A 19,702-nucleotide genomic window follows, 5' to 3' on the forward strand; every position below is an offset into this window, starting at 1 on the left:
TTAATTTAGAAAATAATCGGCAGATTATTCAATTCTGAAAATAACAGTTAGGCGCAGCCCTAATCGGAGTAGAGACAGATCCATACATGCACGCCTGAGAAGTGTGTTGCAGATGAGTGATGGGCTTTGGATTGAAAGATAATGAGGCGCAATTAAGGGCTCGCCTATCGAGTGGCATCAGAGTCCACTACTGATGAGTGCTCCTCTCGGGGCGACACCTGACATATGCCTCGCTGTCATATCAATGGGCGGTTTGAGACTCAGCCAACAGGAGTGAAGGGAAACAGGCAAGATACTCCAATATCTGTATATCAGCCAATATACAAACGTGTTTTGAAGTGATCCCTCAAATGTGGTTATCAAACACACCTGAGACAGGCTCAGGAGAGTCCAAAGACAGGATATACATATCAGAAGCACAGTTAAAGAAAAGCATTGGACAGCAACTCAACATGGAAGGATCGTTTACTCCCATGTGACACTGATCAATACTCCAAAGTTAAGCACAATGCAATAACCTGACTGTTCTCCCTTGCCACTACTATGTATCTGGATTTTTCCCAAAGTGTGAATATTTTACAAAATACTTACTGAAGGACGTGCACCAACACTAATCAGACCCCTGCTCAGGTTGAAGATTACGAATGATTTAGGTCTTATTTGGCCCGTCCTATCAGAAAAACAGACCCGACAGCAGAGTGAGGGAGAGTCTTGTGAAGTCTCAGGACTAGGAAACAGACTTATATTTATTTACTTTCACTCTGCTGGAATATAAATCACAGTGTAGTCCTATTTATATTGATCCCACTGATGTCACTCATTTCTCCGTGATGCTTTCACTTCCCTTTTTGTCAGGCATATGCAAACATGTTAAAGAAATAGAAATGAGGCAAAGTACACAGATGTTTCTTTACTCAATAAAGGGTGACTGGTTTGACTGTTTACATGCTGTTTTCTTCAGTAAACCCGTCAGTAATTACATTATCAGAGTTCATGTAAATGTACTGATTTCGTGCACACATTTCCTAATCGAATATGTGCCTGTGTGTTTTGTATGTGTTTGCAGGAGCTATTTTTGAAGTTCAGCGTAGAATCCAGGAAGCCAAGTTTTGTTTGATCAGACAACACACCCACACACCTGGCTGCGATAAAAGTCTGCGTTATCAGCTCGTTGTGTGCTGTTGACGTCAAAGGCTTAGCTAAGCTTCATGCAGCCATGACACTGATAACAGCGAGCGCTGCTCAGCCCAAACCACAATGGCATACACACACGCACACAAACACCTTTTTAGAATCACTCTGGGGGAGGGCAGTGACCAGACTGTGGAACTAAAGCAGAGGAGCACCGCGTGAACTTTGCAGGAAAAATCAATGTATGGACATTAGGTAAGATGGTAGGTAACATGGTCAAAGGTCAGAGCAGCGACTGACAGCTTGGCAAACAAAAAATGATCAGTGACAACATGTGGACAGCTTTTCAAAGTGTATTTTTGGAGGGCCATGACACAGCATACAAAAGAAAACTTTGCAGACATTGAAGACTGAAAGTTTATCACCAGGCACAGGAACAAGTTTAGATGAAATGCATGTTACACAAGAATTTACACTGAATTTGCACAGCAGTTACAATACATGAAACTTTAACATTACACTTAAAATAATCTCAAGAAAAAGAGAGCACAGACAAGAATGTGAAGCATCTGAGAAACACAAAATATATCCTCTTCCTTGTTCAATTTTTGTTTTTATGAATGTTCTCAGGTCTTTATGGATGTGACCTGCAGCCAACAGTTGACTCCAACAAATAAAAACACATTACCTCTTGCCTCTCTTCACTGGTTGCCTCTCACTTTGAGAATTGATTCCAAGACTTTATTGCATAAAGCTCAGCTGGGTTTGGGCCCTAACTGCAATATATTTCTGCCTTACTGACTCCCTGTGGCCCTGTACATAACCTTACATCCTCAGCTGTGTCCCTCCTGACAGTCACGTCTCATCGTGAGCAACTTCAGCTTATTTTTATATAAAAGCCTTCTAATGGTGTATACTCAATAATTTGTTTTCTTACTACTGTACAACTGTATCCATTTGTGCTATGTTTTCAAAGGTGCTATGTTAATTAAGTTATCATTATTATTATTATTATAAATAACTCCACATCGGCACAGCTGTAAGGGTTAAACCTGTCACCTGTCCGTGTTCATGACACGACCACCAGCATGTGACGACGCTACAAGTCAACATATACAGACACCTAGTGCCGGGGCTGAGGGACTTCATGAGTAGGGAGTGTGTGCACATTATATGAAAACAAAATCTATGAATGACAGCATTATGAAACCTGTGCAGGTGTGGTGTGCGTGACCTGATGATGAGCCAACGAAGGTGTACGTGGAAGAGGGCTTGTGCAGTCATTTGCAACAGTCAGCGAGAGAAGCAGACAAGGTGATAAGTGAGCATATCCGAGATAAATAGCTCGTGTAGCTATCTGCATCAGAGTCAGCGTGCGCGTGTGCGTTAAATAATGCATGTGGCATAATGATTGCGAGGCATGCTGAAATACACAGTGTGGCAGCCTGGCAGACAGGGCTGATGAATAAATAATGGACGTGTCCGCCTCGTAATGTACACACACATGTGCGCACACACAAGCGTGCATGCAAAACCATAACCACAAGCTGGTTCGTGCTCAAGAGGGAGAGAGAAAAAAAAGATAGCAACTCTTATTTTTGTACCTTCGTATGCTCTTGTCACCCCCCTCCTCTCCACTGTAACAGGGGGTTGGTGGGAGGAAGAGGGTGGGTTGGGGTGTGGGGGGGGGGGGTTGCTTTTTTCATCCATCTCCCCTGAGAACCCCAGACCCGACTCCAAATATGTGAGATACTGTGTCGTTTATTATTGATTTGGGTTATTTATAATACACACTCTCTCTACAACCCCCCTTCACGTCTCTCTCCCCCTTTCTCTCTCCCTCTCTGCCTCCTCCTTTCATTGAGGAGCATCACCGGGGATCTCAAAATACAGATAGTAAATCTAAAATTTCAATCATTAAACCTCCTAAAATTATCCTTTTTTTAAATACCTTTCTTTGTCAAATAAAATCAGATGTAGGTGATGCAATACATTTCCTAACACCAATCAGAACATGCTCAGTTCATGCAGAATATGAGCGCCCACCCTTTTACAGTACTACCCTCTCATGTCTTCATTTCATACTGCTATAAAACACTGCTGAAGTGTAAAACAACTTGTGCCAAAATCGTGTACTTTCTCCCTCGCATATTCTGCCACTTCCCTTACTAAGCCAATACATGGCAACAGACTGGAGGTTATTAAAGAATATTTTAAAAGGCTTAACAGATCAGCACAGGGAGAGAGTCGTGAGCGCTCAGCTGTGTTATGGGTCAGTGTTTTCAGCTGTCATTGGCCTGTTCTTGCATAGCTAACAAATGCTCTCAATTTCTTTAAATATGTTAATTTAAAAAAAAGTACAGGCGGAGCAGATATTAGACGGGTAAACAGGCTCGATGCTTGAAAATATTCGATCGTCGCTTAAAAAAAAAACAATTTATATATGTTATGTATTTTATTGCCTTTATGCTGAAGACCTAAAAACAAAGCTGTTCCAGGTGCATTTAAAAATGAGAAAGTGTTTATTGTGCAGTATGTTTCCATGAAAAACAACAGGAATCAGTGCCATAGCTATATAAACATGTGAGTTGTTGGCTTCTATCTATCTCTCTCACACACACACACACACACACACACACACACACACACACACACACACACACGCACGCACACACACAAATACAAACTCCAGTCACGCAGCTAGAATATAACAGAGCTGCTGTCCCACTGGACTGTGGACTATTTATTTGTAGAGTTGTCAGATGTGATGATATATATACAGCGAAACCTATAAGAAACCACTAGAGACTTTGCAAAACCATTTCCACACAAGAAATCCATCCCTTTTTACATCTCTGATGATATCAGGTTTTGGCTTGTGGCCCCTTAAAACAAAAGCGATCGCTCTTAACCACAGGCTTATCTCCACATATTGTAAGCACTCCAACCAAAGAGTGTTTTTCCTTTGTTTGATTTCAAAAGAAGACCCGAATAGTTGATTTATTATTAGATAAATCAGAGTTTAGAGGGAAAGTCGGAAAGATAAACCTCATTCTGTGAGGCAGAAATATGTTTTTTCAACTAGTTTACTGCCTCACAACCACCCAGGCTTGGAAGTACTGTATCAGATAATGTTGGAAACACATGGGAAAGAGACCGCTCTGTAACAATAATGATTTACCAGGATTGTGATCGGTTTGTTTAGTCTTTAATTTGCTGGATTAATAAAGAAATAAATAATCCGTTCTGGTTGTTTGGTCTGTGAAGTGATTTGTAATCTAATTTCCAGAGAATCAACCGGCATATGTGTGTTTTGTGTCATGGTATAAATATGGCTATAAAAACATGTTTATAATCCTTATTTATGAGCAGCGACTCCTCCTGAGAAGGCATTTCTTCTCATGTCTTACACAAACAGGCAAAGCTAATGCACAAACAAACATTGTTAAGTTATGTTGCTCTGGGTGTTTTCAAACGGGCATTGTTTAGGCCAGTTAAAGCCAGCTTTGCTTAGTTTTACCCCGTGGCACAATTAATTTGGGCAGATCTACAGGGGTTGCAGACCCAGATGACACAGAGACCCTTTGGAGGAAGAGGAATGAATCGAGGTCTGAATTGGACGAGCGACAAAGTACATTGTTTTCTTTATATTTGGGCAGAAATTACCATCTTCATTTCTTCCAGTGTTTACTTTCTCTGTTCCACCTCAGACACAGGCTCAGACAGGCTTTTAGTGAAAACAAACTGAACTAAGGGGAAAACACAAGAAGTTTACCCACTCATCTCAGACTCACCGAACCGACAACAAAAGCTGACGCTGGTTGCCTCGTGTTGCTTTTGTCTAGGTCAAAAAGTTACACTTGAACACATCGCAAAGACAAAATCTGACGGCCAACTAGCTCGTACGTTCTGCACCTGCATTAGAGGTAGTAATTCTCCATATTACAAGGTGGTGGTAGTATGTAATCATCATTAAAAAAGGGAAACCGGAAGACTCAGGACTGCCTGAGTTTATATCTGTACTATGTTCTATCCTTCTATAATAGTTCTGATAAGCAAATTTAGTGCTCGGCTCTGCTGTATAAACTAACAACAAGAGTTCACACAATCCTCAGATCAATTTTTTATCAGGTAGAGTTAACAAGCTCTACAATAACACTAATAACAGCGATCAGCTCCTAACTGCTCTGAAGACAGACCTTCAAAGGCTTCAAAAACAGCTTCTTAAAAACCCAGACGAGAAAAGACAAAGAGATGTTTTGAGCTCTTGGCTGCAGCGGGGAGCTCCGTTCATTCATATTTTACGCCCTCTCCTTCCGTCTCAATGGTAATGCCTTCCCAGTCTGTGCCGAGTTCGCAGCAGACAGAGAGCCATTAGCTGTCGGCGATGCTAAACTGAACTTATGAGAGATGTCAGCTCACCACACTGATCCCTGTGCACTTTAAATCACATGGGTCACAGGGATGGCCCTGTGCACTAATGCTAACCCCCACAAACTCGTAATGTGCAGTGCAGATTATAGCAACCTGCCTAAAATGGACCTCATCAATATTTCGTTGGGATGTAAACAGACATAGAGGTAGTACAGACGGTAAAGACAGATACAGATATAAATGGAGTGCATCAAAAAGACAGATGGGTTCAGGTATACGCCATGACAGAAAAAGCTCCAGGACTCATACTGTGTGAAAAAAACAGCCAGACTAAAACAGAAAATCTACTTTATCCTGATGTGGATCTGGTGATAATCATTTATGTAACGGATCTTGGCTTTTCTCCAGTTTTTAAACAATAGTCTGTGCTTGATGACGTATCTACTTGTGGAGGCTTGTTTATTGTGTTTAACTGAAGAGGAGACAGTCTATTCTTGAACTCATCTCTCCAGTTGTATAAAAGCCCGAGTCTATTCACAATGACTTTCAGCAAGTTCTTCCACTTACAAAACTTGATTGCACACAGCAAACCAAGGTCTATTTCTTCTCTTAAATGAGTTTGTGGTAAACTACAGTCTATCACTGACCACCACGCTGTAGCCATTAGGCTGTGGGATTGGCTGTAATGAACTCCCCTTCCCGGACAAGTGGAAGGCCCGCCTCTGGTCATGGTGGTGTTGCTGGCCAGAAGCTAGCAAACCCCTTGCGAGCGCAAAGCAAAGGTCTGAACCCTGGAGTGGTCATCCATAATAGATAGCTTCCAGAGAACTCCTCTGGACTCATACGGTCCAGCTAGGGCTTTTAAAAGCCTTTACACAACACACCTCTGCATTAACAAGCGAGTTTAAGAGGAAGTGAAAGGGCAAAGCATGGCCAGAGTCAATTGCGCATAATATTATTCTGTCCGTCTTCACATCTACACAGGCACACTGTAAATTCACAGATTTTACTATCTCAGGATATCTAGCTTTATATGTGCCTGCTTATTCGATCACCTGTCGGTGTGCCACAGAAGATACCAAGATAGTGAGATATGCATCTTAAAATGCCGAAGGGGAAGGTAACAGAAACCACATCAACAAGTAAAAATCAAGCAAACTGAAAACTGCTGGGCTGGTTGCATTTCAGCACTTGCAGTGGATGGTTATTCTTCATCACCTCATGGCAAATGGACATGGATATTTGGTCTTTTCAGATTTCAACCTAGGTGAACTTTGATGTGCAGACCTATTGCAAAGCATCTGGACAGTAGCGACCTATGAAGGAACTGAGGCCCATCCATCTATCCATTATCTCAAACCGCTTATGCTTTTCAGGGTCGCGGGGGTGCTGGAGCCGATCCCAGCGACGACGGGATACACCCTGGATAAGTCGACAGTTCATCACAGGGCTGACATATAGGGACAAACAAAGATTCACGCTCACATTCACACCTACGGACAATTAAGAGTAACCGATTAACCAAACTTTTGTCTTGGATTGTGGGAAGAACCCACGCAGACATACAAACTCTGCACAGAAAGGCCCTGCCTGAGACCCTGGTAGTCTAAATTGGAGAAATCCTGCAATAGCAGACATACGTCTTGCAGACGTTGGCCCCAGCTACATGGAAAAGACACAGTATGGGGAGCATTTGCTAATTGGTAAGATGTTGGCAAGATGTGGAACACATGCATCATCAGGCCAACATCTGCGAGACGTATGTGAGTTGTCTGGTGATGATATTTGTTGTGTTGCACAATCCAGTTTTTATACAACTCTGCTCTGCTCCTTTAGAGTATAAACTGCTCCAAATGTCCCAATTCTAAAATGCATGACAAATCGGACTTGGAAGATTCTGCATCGATGTAATGACAGAACATAATCAGGAGCTTTCACAAAATTGTAGCCTGCAAATGTATTTATTGATTTATTGTTGATTTTTCAGCCTCGGCTGGACAATAAAGTTCTAAAGTTACGCCGCAACATCGTTTTCTTGCATTGAATTATGGGCGAATATTAGGCTGATGACACTTTTATATTTTTGGAAGATGTAGTGGAGGGAGGCAGTGAATGAGAACAAGTGTACCCAGTATTTTGAAAGCAGCCATCTCGCCACATTCGGATTTTATAAACTTGCTGGGAAACTGGACAAGACGCTCGCCTCACAACAAATAAATATGTTGGTAATACAACAAATTTGAGTAACCATGTTAGCCGTTTTCATCTGCAGTAAATATGAAAAATACAGTGAGCCCAGTTCATCAGCCAAGAATTGAGGAGATAGGATTGGATAGCACAAATATATTCATTTAAACTCAATTATCTTATTATTTGGATAGCATACAAGTGTGCAAGTGAGTGTTTGGTACATAAACAAGCTTTGAGCCCCACCTATTTCCAATCGAGACGATTAAGTAGCCCTAACTGTCATATTTCTGGTGTATAGGGAGATCAACAAAAACTGGACCTATTTGTTTGTAACAAAGTGCTCAAGTTTTAATCCATCCACTGATTACTACACTGTCTTTGTCTTGGTTCTTTAGCTGTCTGTCCTTTTGGGCTCTTTGAGAGTAAAAATTCGACAATTTAAAACAAATCATCAAACACAACTCTCCAAAAGTCTCCAGACGTCTAGGTCCTCGAAAGCCGAGCCAGCCAGCCAACACGGCAAAACACACCAGACCAAATGTAAAATTCATGACATGGTAAAATCTTTATTTTCCCTCTACTACATCCACATAAACACAACCTCTGTGTCACACACACATAGTCCAACCTGCTATAGCTGTCAGGATAATGGCACTGATGCAGACAAAGTAGGTTAAAGCATTGCCTGTTCTGCTGGAAGACAAAAACAAGTCTGGCTCTGAGCACTCTACCACAGTCTTAGACTCCAACGTGAAGAGCGTGCATGTGAGTGTGTGTGTGTGTCTCTTTTTAGCGGGGTTGACATGAAGGCCACAACCTCAGGCTATGTCTGTAGATATCATTAGGCACTGGTACACTGTCTTGTATTCCCTTTATAACTCCAATCTTTCTCTCGGGATCAAATCTGATTTCACCTCTGCTCCCTGACAGCTTTAGGTTTACTTCAGCAGGCTGCCTACAAACCTACTGCTTCAGCACATTGTACATGCTGTGGACCATTTTTATTCTAAATGGAGGTATTCTGTCAACTGTTTGGTGCAAGTGAAAGTAAAAAAGACGGATTCAGGAAGATGTTGTGAAGAAAAGTACAGGAGATTATATTTCAGTTCATCAGCAGTTCAAGAGAAGCATTTGGGAACATCCCCTGGGCACTGAGTTTGACATGGTTGTTAGTGTGTATGTGTGTGTGTGTGTGTGTGTGTGTGTGTGTGTGTGTGTGTGCGCGCATGCCTGATGGTGCTGAGCAGAAAAGAAGCAGCTGCCCACCGACTCCTGCCTACACCAAACTGGCACCAGGCAGAGGGAAACCATGCCAGGTCAGGGGGTGCGTGGGGGTGGTAGGGGGCTTTCGGGGCCCATCTGGGGAACTGGCACCAGGGCCTGAGGGCCGTGTGGGCTCCCTGGTGAGCATGTGTATACAAAACAGGTTGTCTTCCATTAGAAAAAGTGGCTAGTCAAGCAGGTGCTGACTGTGTCTGTCACTGTTGGGTTGTAAGACTTAAATTCACAACTCCTCTATTAGAATGAAGTCTTCACCATTCAAAAGACTGGAACCTTGTAAATAACTTCATTTGGAGATTGTGTTGGAAAACAGAACCTCCTCGGGTGACGCCTAACTGGCTGTTGAAGAGCGGCATTCACATGATCCTGTTCCTTATTCCTGAGTTGAAATATCCAACTTCCGTCCTCCAGGTGTTCCAGGTACACGACGCCTATAGTCAACAAAAACTTTGCTGACCGTAACAAAACGATGTTTGGCAAGTGTTCACTCGAGTGAACCCTCAGCAGTGCAGCCTCATTAACGGCACTTTCATGCCTACATATTTGATTCACTCACCTAATACAAATACTGTAATACTGTGCAGTACAAATACACCCTACCCCCTCCCCATGGATGCTGCCATTTTTGTGTGACATCAGACAACTGCTCCCTCATGAAATCTGAGAGAGAGTTCACAAAACAACAAAAAACAAAAGACAGCTCTTAAACTGCAGGGCTCCAATATCCAAATGATTTAATACACTAAAGTAGTGATGTTCAACACAAACCTGCTCTTCATCAGAACATCACTACTTTGGTGCATTAAATAATCTGGATAATGGAGCCCTGCAGCGTAAGAGCCATCTTTTTGTTTCATAATCTCGGAAATACCACCACAATTAGCAAAAATAGTAATGTAGGTACCATCAAAAAAACATTTCTCAAATACAAAAGAGATGTACATAGTTTATTTAACTTATGGTGTTTTAAGAAATATTTTGTTTATGTTTCTACATATTTCATTGCTTTGGATCGATATGTTTGAGTGATTATTTGGCTAAATTTGATTAAAAAATGTCAGATTTTTACTTTTTTGACACAATTTCAATACTTTTGCCAATATTATTGTCTATTGACTTACATAACCTTTTGGCTTATAGGTTGTACAGATTTTAGGAATAAGAATCATTTGAAGATACCAATGTAGGCATGGGCGGACCATTTCTATTGCAGTGTTCAAAGGGTAAATCCTTTGTGCTTCATTGCTCTATACTTTACCTTTGTTGGAATAGGAACATTTCTTGCAGCTTTTAAGCTTAATAAATGATTAATAAGTGAAATTATTTATTGGCAAAAAGCATGTTAATTGAACTTAATGTTTTGACTCACCATATATACTACTTTTCCTGGGGCAAGTCTCTCTTACCCATGAGATTTTGAGAATCGACAGGCAGAAAACAGCAGGGGCGAGAGACCACACAGAAAAGAAAGAAATACGCAGATGACAAGGCGGTGAAATTGAGGTTGGGGCAGTTCAAAATCTGCCTGCCAAACTCCCAAAATCGTTGCGTAGGGCATGGTCTTTCAGATTCACAGAACAAAAGCAAATAGCATATTTACAATGTCAGGATTAGGTCAAGCATTCAGTCACACACACAAACACACGCGACTGCAAAACCCAATGAGTGGGGAGGGAGGCAGCAGGGGTCTGGCCGGCAGACAAGTGTCTTCGCGCGGTCATGGTGACCTCAGACAGCCTGTCCTCTGGAACACACCTCACCCTCGATCTCTCTCTGCTCAACACTAATCAAGTCCCCTTTCAACTGCTTTTCCATCTCCTGTCTTCATGTATAACATCTTTTATTGTTAAATGAAAAAGAAAAAACTGTAAATAAAGGGAGATTCAAAGCAAAGAAATACAAGTTATAAAATCAGATTAGTGTCATCACAGCTTTGATGCAGAGGGTGTTGACTGTTAATCACTTTCATAATAATTACAAAATGAATATTTCATAATCATGATATCAGTGTGTTTTTCTTCAGACCAAACACTGAAATGGGAGTAATAAAAGTGGCTTTGACAACTAAATGATTGTCGGTAGAGCTGCAACAATTGGTCAAAAATTGACTGCCAAGTATTTTGATGATCAATAAATGGTTTCAGTCGTTCTTCAAGGAAAAAATATGAAACATTTCCTGATTCAAGCTTCTTTAAAAGGTAAGAATTTGTTTATTTTGTTGGTTGAGCAAAAGAATCTGATGTCGCTTTGGGCTCTGAGAAACTGGAAATGAGAATTTTTCTTTTTATAAGGAAAACAATCATTTTTGGAAGCTCCATAGGGTGGTTTGAGTGTCTTGGAAACAACTGATCTTCAAAGATTTTCACTCTTGTTAGTCTCTAAAACTTACAGTAAACAGCAGTTCTGTAGGACAAAATGCTGATGACTGGTTCCAGCTGGCTGAAAAGGCAACAGTAACCCAACACACGTTACAACAGTGGTATGTAGGAGAGCACAGGGACAGAACCGTCAAGGTAGGTGGGTATGTAGGGTTGATATGGCTGGGCTTCAGGCTTGAATGACAACGTATTTGAGCCCAACCAATATAACAGTTGGCCTATATTATTGGCAGATATTGGCCTATCACAGATATATTGGTATTGGGATATATGTGTTCTGATATGCACTGATGTGGAAACTTTTTGAAGAGATTGTGATGCAGAAAAAGATGCTTGGGGTCATTTATAATAATTAAATTCCCGGAGAAGTTTACTGCTTCAGTCATCTCTAACAGTAAAACACATCCCCCCCTCATTATATCTTTGTCACAGGTGTTTGATAACCATATTTGAGAGATCTTGTGAAAAAGTGTGTGTATATCGGCCAGTTTATCGATTTCAGAATATTTTAACTCCTGGTAACCTTTTTTCTCGGGCTCTGCTCGCATTCTCTCTTGCTCAACCAAACACTCAATACACACAGTACACACATGTTGTTGTTTATTACAACAAGACAACAAACCTAACTCGACAGAAGGCTGCAGGCAGCAAGACAAAAGACTACTGAATAAAACAGTAGTTTGGGAAATCCTACATCAGAGTGCAGACAATGAGACGACACTGATTTTTCATTGGATCAGTGTGCTCGGTACCTCAACAGAAGGGTAAAGAAGAAACAGTGAAGAAACAGGATCTTTGACACCGTCAACTTTTGATAATGGAAACTCAAAAACAACCATTCCGATGTGTAACCGGCTGAACTGAACTAAACCAGACTGCTTGGTGGAAACGAGCATCATGTCACAAACCACATTTCAACATCAAAGTAGCTCCAAAACGATTAGTCAATTAGTTAAGTGTCCACCAATTGTCTTCCCAGTTACCAGATGTCAATCATTTGGGATGCAGTGGAAGGGAAGACTCAGCCATTAATGTGCAGCGAAAAAACTATGACCAGATGATCAGGTGATGCTACTGTAGCATGTCAACATGGAGGAATGTTTCCAGCAACCAAAAATTCAAGCTGTTCACAAGGCAAGAAGGAATCCTACCCTGAACCCGAGTGTGTAGACCAGCTCGAGATGCCTATTATACACATAAAATCAGAGGCCGAGTGAGCACAGACACAGAAATCACATACTAGGAAATAAGAGAGGAGACTGGCGTTAAGTGCAAAAGCATGAGAGAGGGGTGGCAACGAGTGTACGGGCGAGCGCGAGAGAGAGAGGAAAAGTTTGAGATCCAGAGAGTGAGAATGAATTTGGCGTCGTCCAAAAATATGCTTCTCTCCACTTTTCATGATTTCCTTTCCAGAGTTTTGAAATGCTAATGAGCCTGCCGATATTTGCATAATGTGCTTTTCCTCATCCCCCCTTTTCTACTTATCCAGGCCCTCTTCTCCTCAAAATTGCTGTTCTCCTCCCAACTCTCTCTCTCTTTCCATCTCTTTTTTTTTTACGGTCTCCATCTACCCCACACCCACCCTCCATTCATCGCCTTTATCTTACCTTCCTCTCAGTCTTCCTCGCTCTCTCTCTCTCTCTCTCTCAGGTTCTTAAGTGCACACAGATAATTGACAACTCTAAATAGAGATTGGCTGTTCAGTCAGGCTGGCCAACAGGTCTGCCACTTCCTGTGCGAACAGCTCTCCATCCTTCTCTCATCAACTTGCTCGCCCGCCTCACATTCTGCCGAGCTCAATATCGGCTCTGTTCGGACAGAAAAATGGACATGTGCGCAAATTGCGAGAGCTAACAAAAATTAAAAGAAACAACTGTCATGTTTTCTTGACGATTACTAACAGTGCACCGATGAAACGAAGCCCTTCTGTGAGCTACAACAACACTTCTGGTCTACGTTTTCCTTCTTCTCTATTTTCCCATCCTTTTCTCCCAATTTGTCTCCCCCCCCACCTCCCCTCCTTCCTCATCACTTCTCTCACCTTCCCCTCACTCCTCCTCACTCCCTGCAGTGTCTGTGCTCTGACAGTTATGTGTTAGTGGAGCGTGGGCTGCTGCTAATTTGTGCAGAGTGGGAGAAAGCTGTTTTGGCTTGGGGAGAAAAGAGCTTAGTTTAGGCTCTGCGGTGGGATGGACGCACAGACTTGCCATGCAAAACACACACACATATACTTATACACACACAACCCACCGGTACATGTTTTACAAGTCTTTAACTTTTTGCTCCGTCTCCTGAAGTCACATGTGCATTCGCGGAGACAAACAGATGCTCAAACCCACATTCCCCGCGTGGAAGTGACTCCTAAAGGTGCTGACTTCTGCTCCTCTTACAGTGCCTCCCTCCTGTGCACGATTTAGTCATCCTATTTAATATGCACTCAAATCTGTCTCCATCATCATCCTCCTCCACCTCGCTCTTCCTCGTTTTTCAAACTGTCAAACGATTCGTTCACTCTGATTGACGCTCATTCTGCTTGTGATCCCAAAACGTATCTATAAACAAAAAAGAAAAGCGTCGACAAGACACACAGAGGCTGGTAACTTTCAGGTTTACCAGCAGCCGGCTGCAGCTGCTGCAGTTTCATTGGTAACTGTGTTGAAATGGACTTCACATCATAGGACAGACACACAAACACAAACACACACACACACACACACACACACACACACACACACACACACAGAAACAGGAAGTGTTACTGTTGCACTTGGCACCCAGTTAATTAATTCTAACACATCTCATGAATGTGTTAATAGAGCATTGTACTGTGCTTATTCCAATAAAATGCTGTTGTCCTTTTTTTGGCAGGCATTTAAAAATTTTAGTTATTATTAGGGCCGTACCAAACTCTCAATTTTACAAGTCTAATTTGATTGAGCTGTTTCTCAGCATTTAAAAGTGTTTGAAAAACTGTGTGATGCCTTCAGCCTACCATTTAGCACTGGGATTATTAGATAGAATATATGACATTTAAATAACAACAGGCGAGCACCGTTTCTTTTTAAGACTGTTATCACTTTTTAAATGCTATTTATGTAAGTTGAGAATCAGGAAAAAAATATGCATATATCTCTGTGTCACCCATTCAAAAGCCACAGTTACAAACATTAACAAAATAACAAGTCCTGCTTTTTATTCAGTCTCTGAATACATTTTAACTAAAGCGATTAGTAAAGCTGTTTGTGAAATGCCAGTTCAGTTTTAAGTGAGGACGATTGATTGAGATGGGAGGATAAGTGCTGATGGTGTAGTCTCTTGTTTGTTTGTGTGAATGGTGTGTGTGGACATGCATTTACAGCTAACGATTCCTTCATTTAGACGACGTGCATCTGACAAGGGTCTACTCAACGGCATGTGCCAGTCTGTATAATGAGTAGTTTTAAATTTGTACTGCAAGTATGTTTTGATGCTAATACTTTGGTCATAAGTGTGTATGCATTTCCTACAGTAAATGCAGGCAGTAAAATGCAATTTCAAGAAAATGTTCAACTGTCTGTCTAAAAACAATATTTATTTCTACGTTTCCAAAAAGCTGACCTCAAAAAGTTAAACCTCACAACCAACCACACAGGCATAGAATAAAGTAAAGACTGTGTACATGTGTCTAACTTGTCTGTGTGTTCAAGCAGTTTCTCATGTCACTGCTGCAAAGCAAGGAAACATGCTATTAACAGGCTAAGGCTCCAGATCTTGGCAACCATATCGGTGACATCACTGCTGCATCAGCGTTTCCTGCCGCCACATGGGACAAACATACCGCTTGTGGGTTGATGACATGCTGATGTGGCGCGATCATCCCACGTTCCTGTCAACAAGAGTGCGAAGTTCCAGCAAAATGTCTCGTTTCACGTACACGCACGTGCGCGCTGGCATGTGCAGAGCGGATTCTAAAAGGAGTCGACCACTGAATAATACATCGCCATGTGCTAAAAACAATGCGCGACGTCAGCCGGTGGAAATGATTACATGCTCGGGAGTTAATGACAAGTTTCCTCATAAACAGCCACTGACAGAGTGTGTTCTTGAGCCGTACATCAGCCAGCTAAGGCCACCGAGATATCACCAAATCTCCAATTGAGCATTGATGTTCTGTAATGACAAGTGGTGAGTTGCACATGAGTAAACCCAAAGACGTGACTGCATCAATCACCCGGCTCAGCATAGGGAAGCACCAGAGTTAGTACTGGTGTATTTACCAGATGGAAAACATGTCGACAATATTTTACTCAAATGATGGGGCAGCGATCCGCAAAATGTATTTTGGCAACTTATTTTCTGGTGGTTTTTGCACTTTGCTTCACAGAGATCACATTAATATCACAGAGATTGAGACTGAAAACCACAGAGCCATCAGTCCATAAATCTGTGAGTCCAAAAACACCGAGACACACACACACAGATATATTTCCTACCGAAATGGTTGAGTGTAGCTGGTTTAAGTAGTTCCAGAGGTTGCTCGTTGCTGGTCAAGCCACCTGTCGGAGAAGAGAAAAGGCATCTTAAATGTGGTGTTCAACAGATGAATAGATTCAGTTTACAGCCCCTAAGAAGGAGATGTAATGGACAGGGACACGGAGAGACGAGGAGAACGAGGGGGAGTGGACAACACAGTAGAAAGTGACAAGCAGATGTGTAGAAGACATTTAAACAAAGTCTGAGACAGAGAGGGAGAGGGAGACACATTGCGAGCCAGCTCCCCCAACGAATCCAACCAGAGGCATTAAGTTTATAATAACTTAAAGCTTGAAAAGTGGCTTTTTGAGATACATCACGAAAAAATTCTCAATTATGTTTTGACAATGCAGTATTGGATTAATTTAATCCATCCTTGCTAGTCCCTCAGTAGTGAGAGTATTAGGATGTTAATGAATTTAGGAAAGGATTATAAAATTCCCATAATTTGGTGAAATCTGAGGGAAAAAATGTAGAAAAAACAGAAGTGACTGAAGGTCAAAAGCAGCTGGCCAGCTATGCATTTCTTATCTTGATCGCCGATTTACTGTAAACGAATAGTATCCAATGTCAAACTTCAGATAGAAGCACATTATGTAGCCTATATAGTTATAATTACTGAGAAGCATATTATGCATTATTACAGGAGAAATATAAATCGAGCCAAAAGGAGTCATGTGACCACATAATACAAGTACACGTCACTCAATTCATCTTGGTGACAGAGATGTGTAGTTGGCCCATCCTAACTAAATAACTGCTCTGTTTACCTCGCCTTTTTCCTTAGGTTGACAAAGTCAACTAATTTTATATGGTTAGTGAGAATGTTATGTTTTCTTTTATGATTATTTTTTTTTCTTTTTTTGCCATGGGGGCAAAGATTTTTGCATGGCGTGGCAGTGCGCTACTCTAAAATGTTACTAGAAGAAACACTACATCATGTAGTAATATTGGCTTTAAGGGCCCGTGTCCACGTAGCATTTTTTTTCTGAGCGGCAGCATCTTTTTTTTTCCAATTGTTGCTAATGAGGAGCGTCTGCAGTAGCAGGCAGCTGCCCAGAGAGAAGGCGTGGTGCCCAGCGTCTTTCTTTCAAGCGCTCCGCCTTCGAGTTGAAAATCTCTCAACTTTTCTTCTTTCTTTTCCCTGGCCTTGGCGATAACATTCACCATATTTTTGTCTCCTACGGATCATGTTGTGAACCGACATCCTCCTCGCTCTGATGTCTCGATGTCAAATAAAAAAACAAATGGATAGCAAACCGCAGATGGCGGTGTCGATCATACAGTGACGGTTATCACAGAGACAAGACGCACTTGCAGCGTTTTTCCCCTCAGTGCTTAAACACTTTATCTCAGCACTCCAGCAGAACAGCCAGCACTTTTCTGCCTGAAAAGAAATGCTATGTGGGCACGGGCCCTAAGGTGACACTGCAGGCAGCAGACGGTCTTTTGCTCAGGTTTCATGAACCACCATTATCGATGCCATATGATCTTGAATTCAAGCTATTTTGCACAAACTTGTAGCCAATTCTTTGCTCCTACCTGCAAACAGCGAGGCTGACATTATGTCATCGCCCAGCCTACATTTATCCTTATCCTTTATCCTTACAGCAAGATTGGCAGCTGGTACGGATGGTGAGGTCGGTAATCCTGCAATTATCGCCACTTTCAGGAAATAAAAACTTTCTTACATTTTCTAACACTCACATTTTCAAACTTTCCCTATCCTCAGTGGGTGTCAGCGCAGAAACAGCAGGCTTCAGCTGAGAGTTCAGCTAAGAATGTGTGCGAGACAAGCAAATATGGTCTACTTCTAAAACAGATAAACAACTCTTTCACAGACAGCGACACATTTCACACTCACAAAAACTCAAAAGAGTGAGCATGACTGCGAGTGTCTCTCCTGCAAACATCAGAAATGAGTCCTGAAGCAGTACAGACAGACACGAGGAAAGAAAAATCAGTGTGGAGGGAAGAAAAATGTGAGAGGAGACCATGTGCTGTGTCACACATGAACGAGCAGCAGCACATGACATACCCACAACTACTATGGATTTTGTTTTTCTGGGTTGCTAGGCGCTATTTTCAGCCTAAGCAGACTGCTCCATGATTAATACATGATGGAGGGAGGGGCTGAATTAAATATTCATATCTCACGCACAAACACACACCAAATGCATATACTTTAATTTCATATTCTCGGCAAAGCCTGCTTCCTTTGTTTCTTTAACAAAAGTAGAAGCTAACGCACGCGAAACTACACCAGACAACCTGACAGAAACAAACAACAAAACACATCCGTATTGGTGCGAGGGGAGATGTTGTTGAGACTTTCACTGAAGACACAGGAAGAAAAAAGAGGTTTTGAGAGGACAGATTATTATAAGAGCGCTCAATATGTGTGTGCATGTCCATGTGCCTGTGTGTATGTGTGTGCATGTCAGTAGGGTGGCGGTGGCGGTGGCAGATGGCAGAAAGACGACACCAGAGTTTGATAGGCGAGAGACAGGCCAAGCAATCACACACTCAAACACACACACACACACATACACACACACAAAGGGAGAGCTGAAAGTGTAAGTGAATGTTTTGCATCTTCTCTCAGCTGCTCTTAATACTGACCACTTCTATTTTTTATTCATTTAGCTCTTTGGCCTCCTTAAAATCCTCCCCAGGACTTGCGTCATGACAAATACAGAGACTCATAGACACAGAAAGAGATCAGGACGGAAAAGCAGATTTCACGCGTTACGGGAAAAGGCTGCTGTTTACTAAAGGGAAGAACGTGCATGATGTGTATATTTATCTGTGTGTGTACAGGAAACGCGTCTCATGGAAACCAGGCAGGTTTATAGGTCGTCCACACATCACTGAGCAGACTGTGACCTCTGACGCCTGGGGAGGAAGATAGGCCAAGTGATCTCTGCCTTAACACACCGTGACGATAGGAAATCTCCATGGCAACCACAACAAACAAGTATGCAGAGAGCGAGAGAGAGAGAGAGAGAGAGACACTTGTACAGGCAAGACACCGTGTTCTTGCAAATCTAGTTTTGCTATATTTAGCAGCAGGACTAAACTTAATAGCCTGTGTGTCTTACAATATAAAGTTTGTAATATATCTGCTTTTAACAGCACATAAGCATAGACTAATAGACTACAGGCCACTATACTTTCTGCATAAGAAGGAAGGAAATACATGCCAAATAGTTATTCGTGAACAACTAGAGTTGCTTGGTTAAGAACCTAACATATATATATACAATATCAACACTTTAGCCAAGGAGGTTTTCATCCATGTATGTTTGTTGGTTGGTTGGTTTGTCAGCAGGATTACACAAAAACTACTGTACAGATTTTCAGTAGACTTGGATGGAGGATGGGTCTTGGTCCAGAATAGACCTCGTTTATTGACATTTTCATGTGAGAACATGAAGCATGCACTTTAATGTAGTTGCCATTCTAGTTATTGTCATTTGTGAATAATCTGCTTTACGTCTGCCTTTTTTCCCCATCATCCCAATGCTCGTTTGAAATTGTGGACTTGTAGCATTCACAGCAACGCTGCAAGAGCTTCCAATACACCCTAATTGGCAGAATTTCTGTTAATCAATTCAGGTTTTTCTTTTGTTACAGGGTTTCAAATGTGAGGATTTGCTGATCACTGTAAATGGAATATTTTTGGATTTTGACCGACTGTCAGTCATAACAAGTAATCTTAAGAAGCTACCTTAATGTCTGAGAAAATGCTTCACCCTTATTTTTTTGCAACATTTCATAGGTTTAAAGATAAATCAATTAATCTACAAATAAAGAACAAACTATTGGATAAGGAA

General features: G+C 41.7%; 1 protein-coding gene across 3 annotated transcripts in view; it reads right to left on the reverse strand.

The window, feature by feature from the left end:
- Positions 1-19,702, reverse strand: part of hdac4 (histone deacetylase 4) — a 139,193-nt gene that overhangs the window by 72,156 nt on the left and 47,335 nt on the right. For all 3 annotated transcript variants that reach the window (XM_073473262.1, XM_073473260.1, XM_073473261.1), the window contains exon 3: positions 15,827-15,889. In XM_073473262.1, the coding sequence (XP_073329363.1) occupies positions 15,827-15,889 (63 nt within the window). The remainder of the gene's footprint in view (positions 1-15,826; positions 15,890-19,702) is intronic.

This window comes from Pagrus major, chromosome 9, assembly GCF_040436345.1.
Source record: "Pagrus major chromosome 9, Pma_NU_1.0".
In the NCBI taxonomy this organism is placed as follows: domain Eukaryota; kingdom Metazoa; phylum Chordata; class Actinopteri; order Spariformes; family Sparidae; genus Pagrus; species Pagrus major.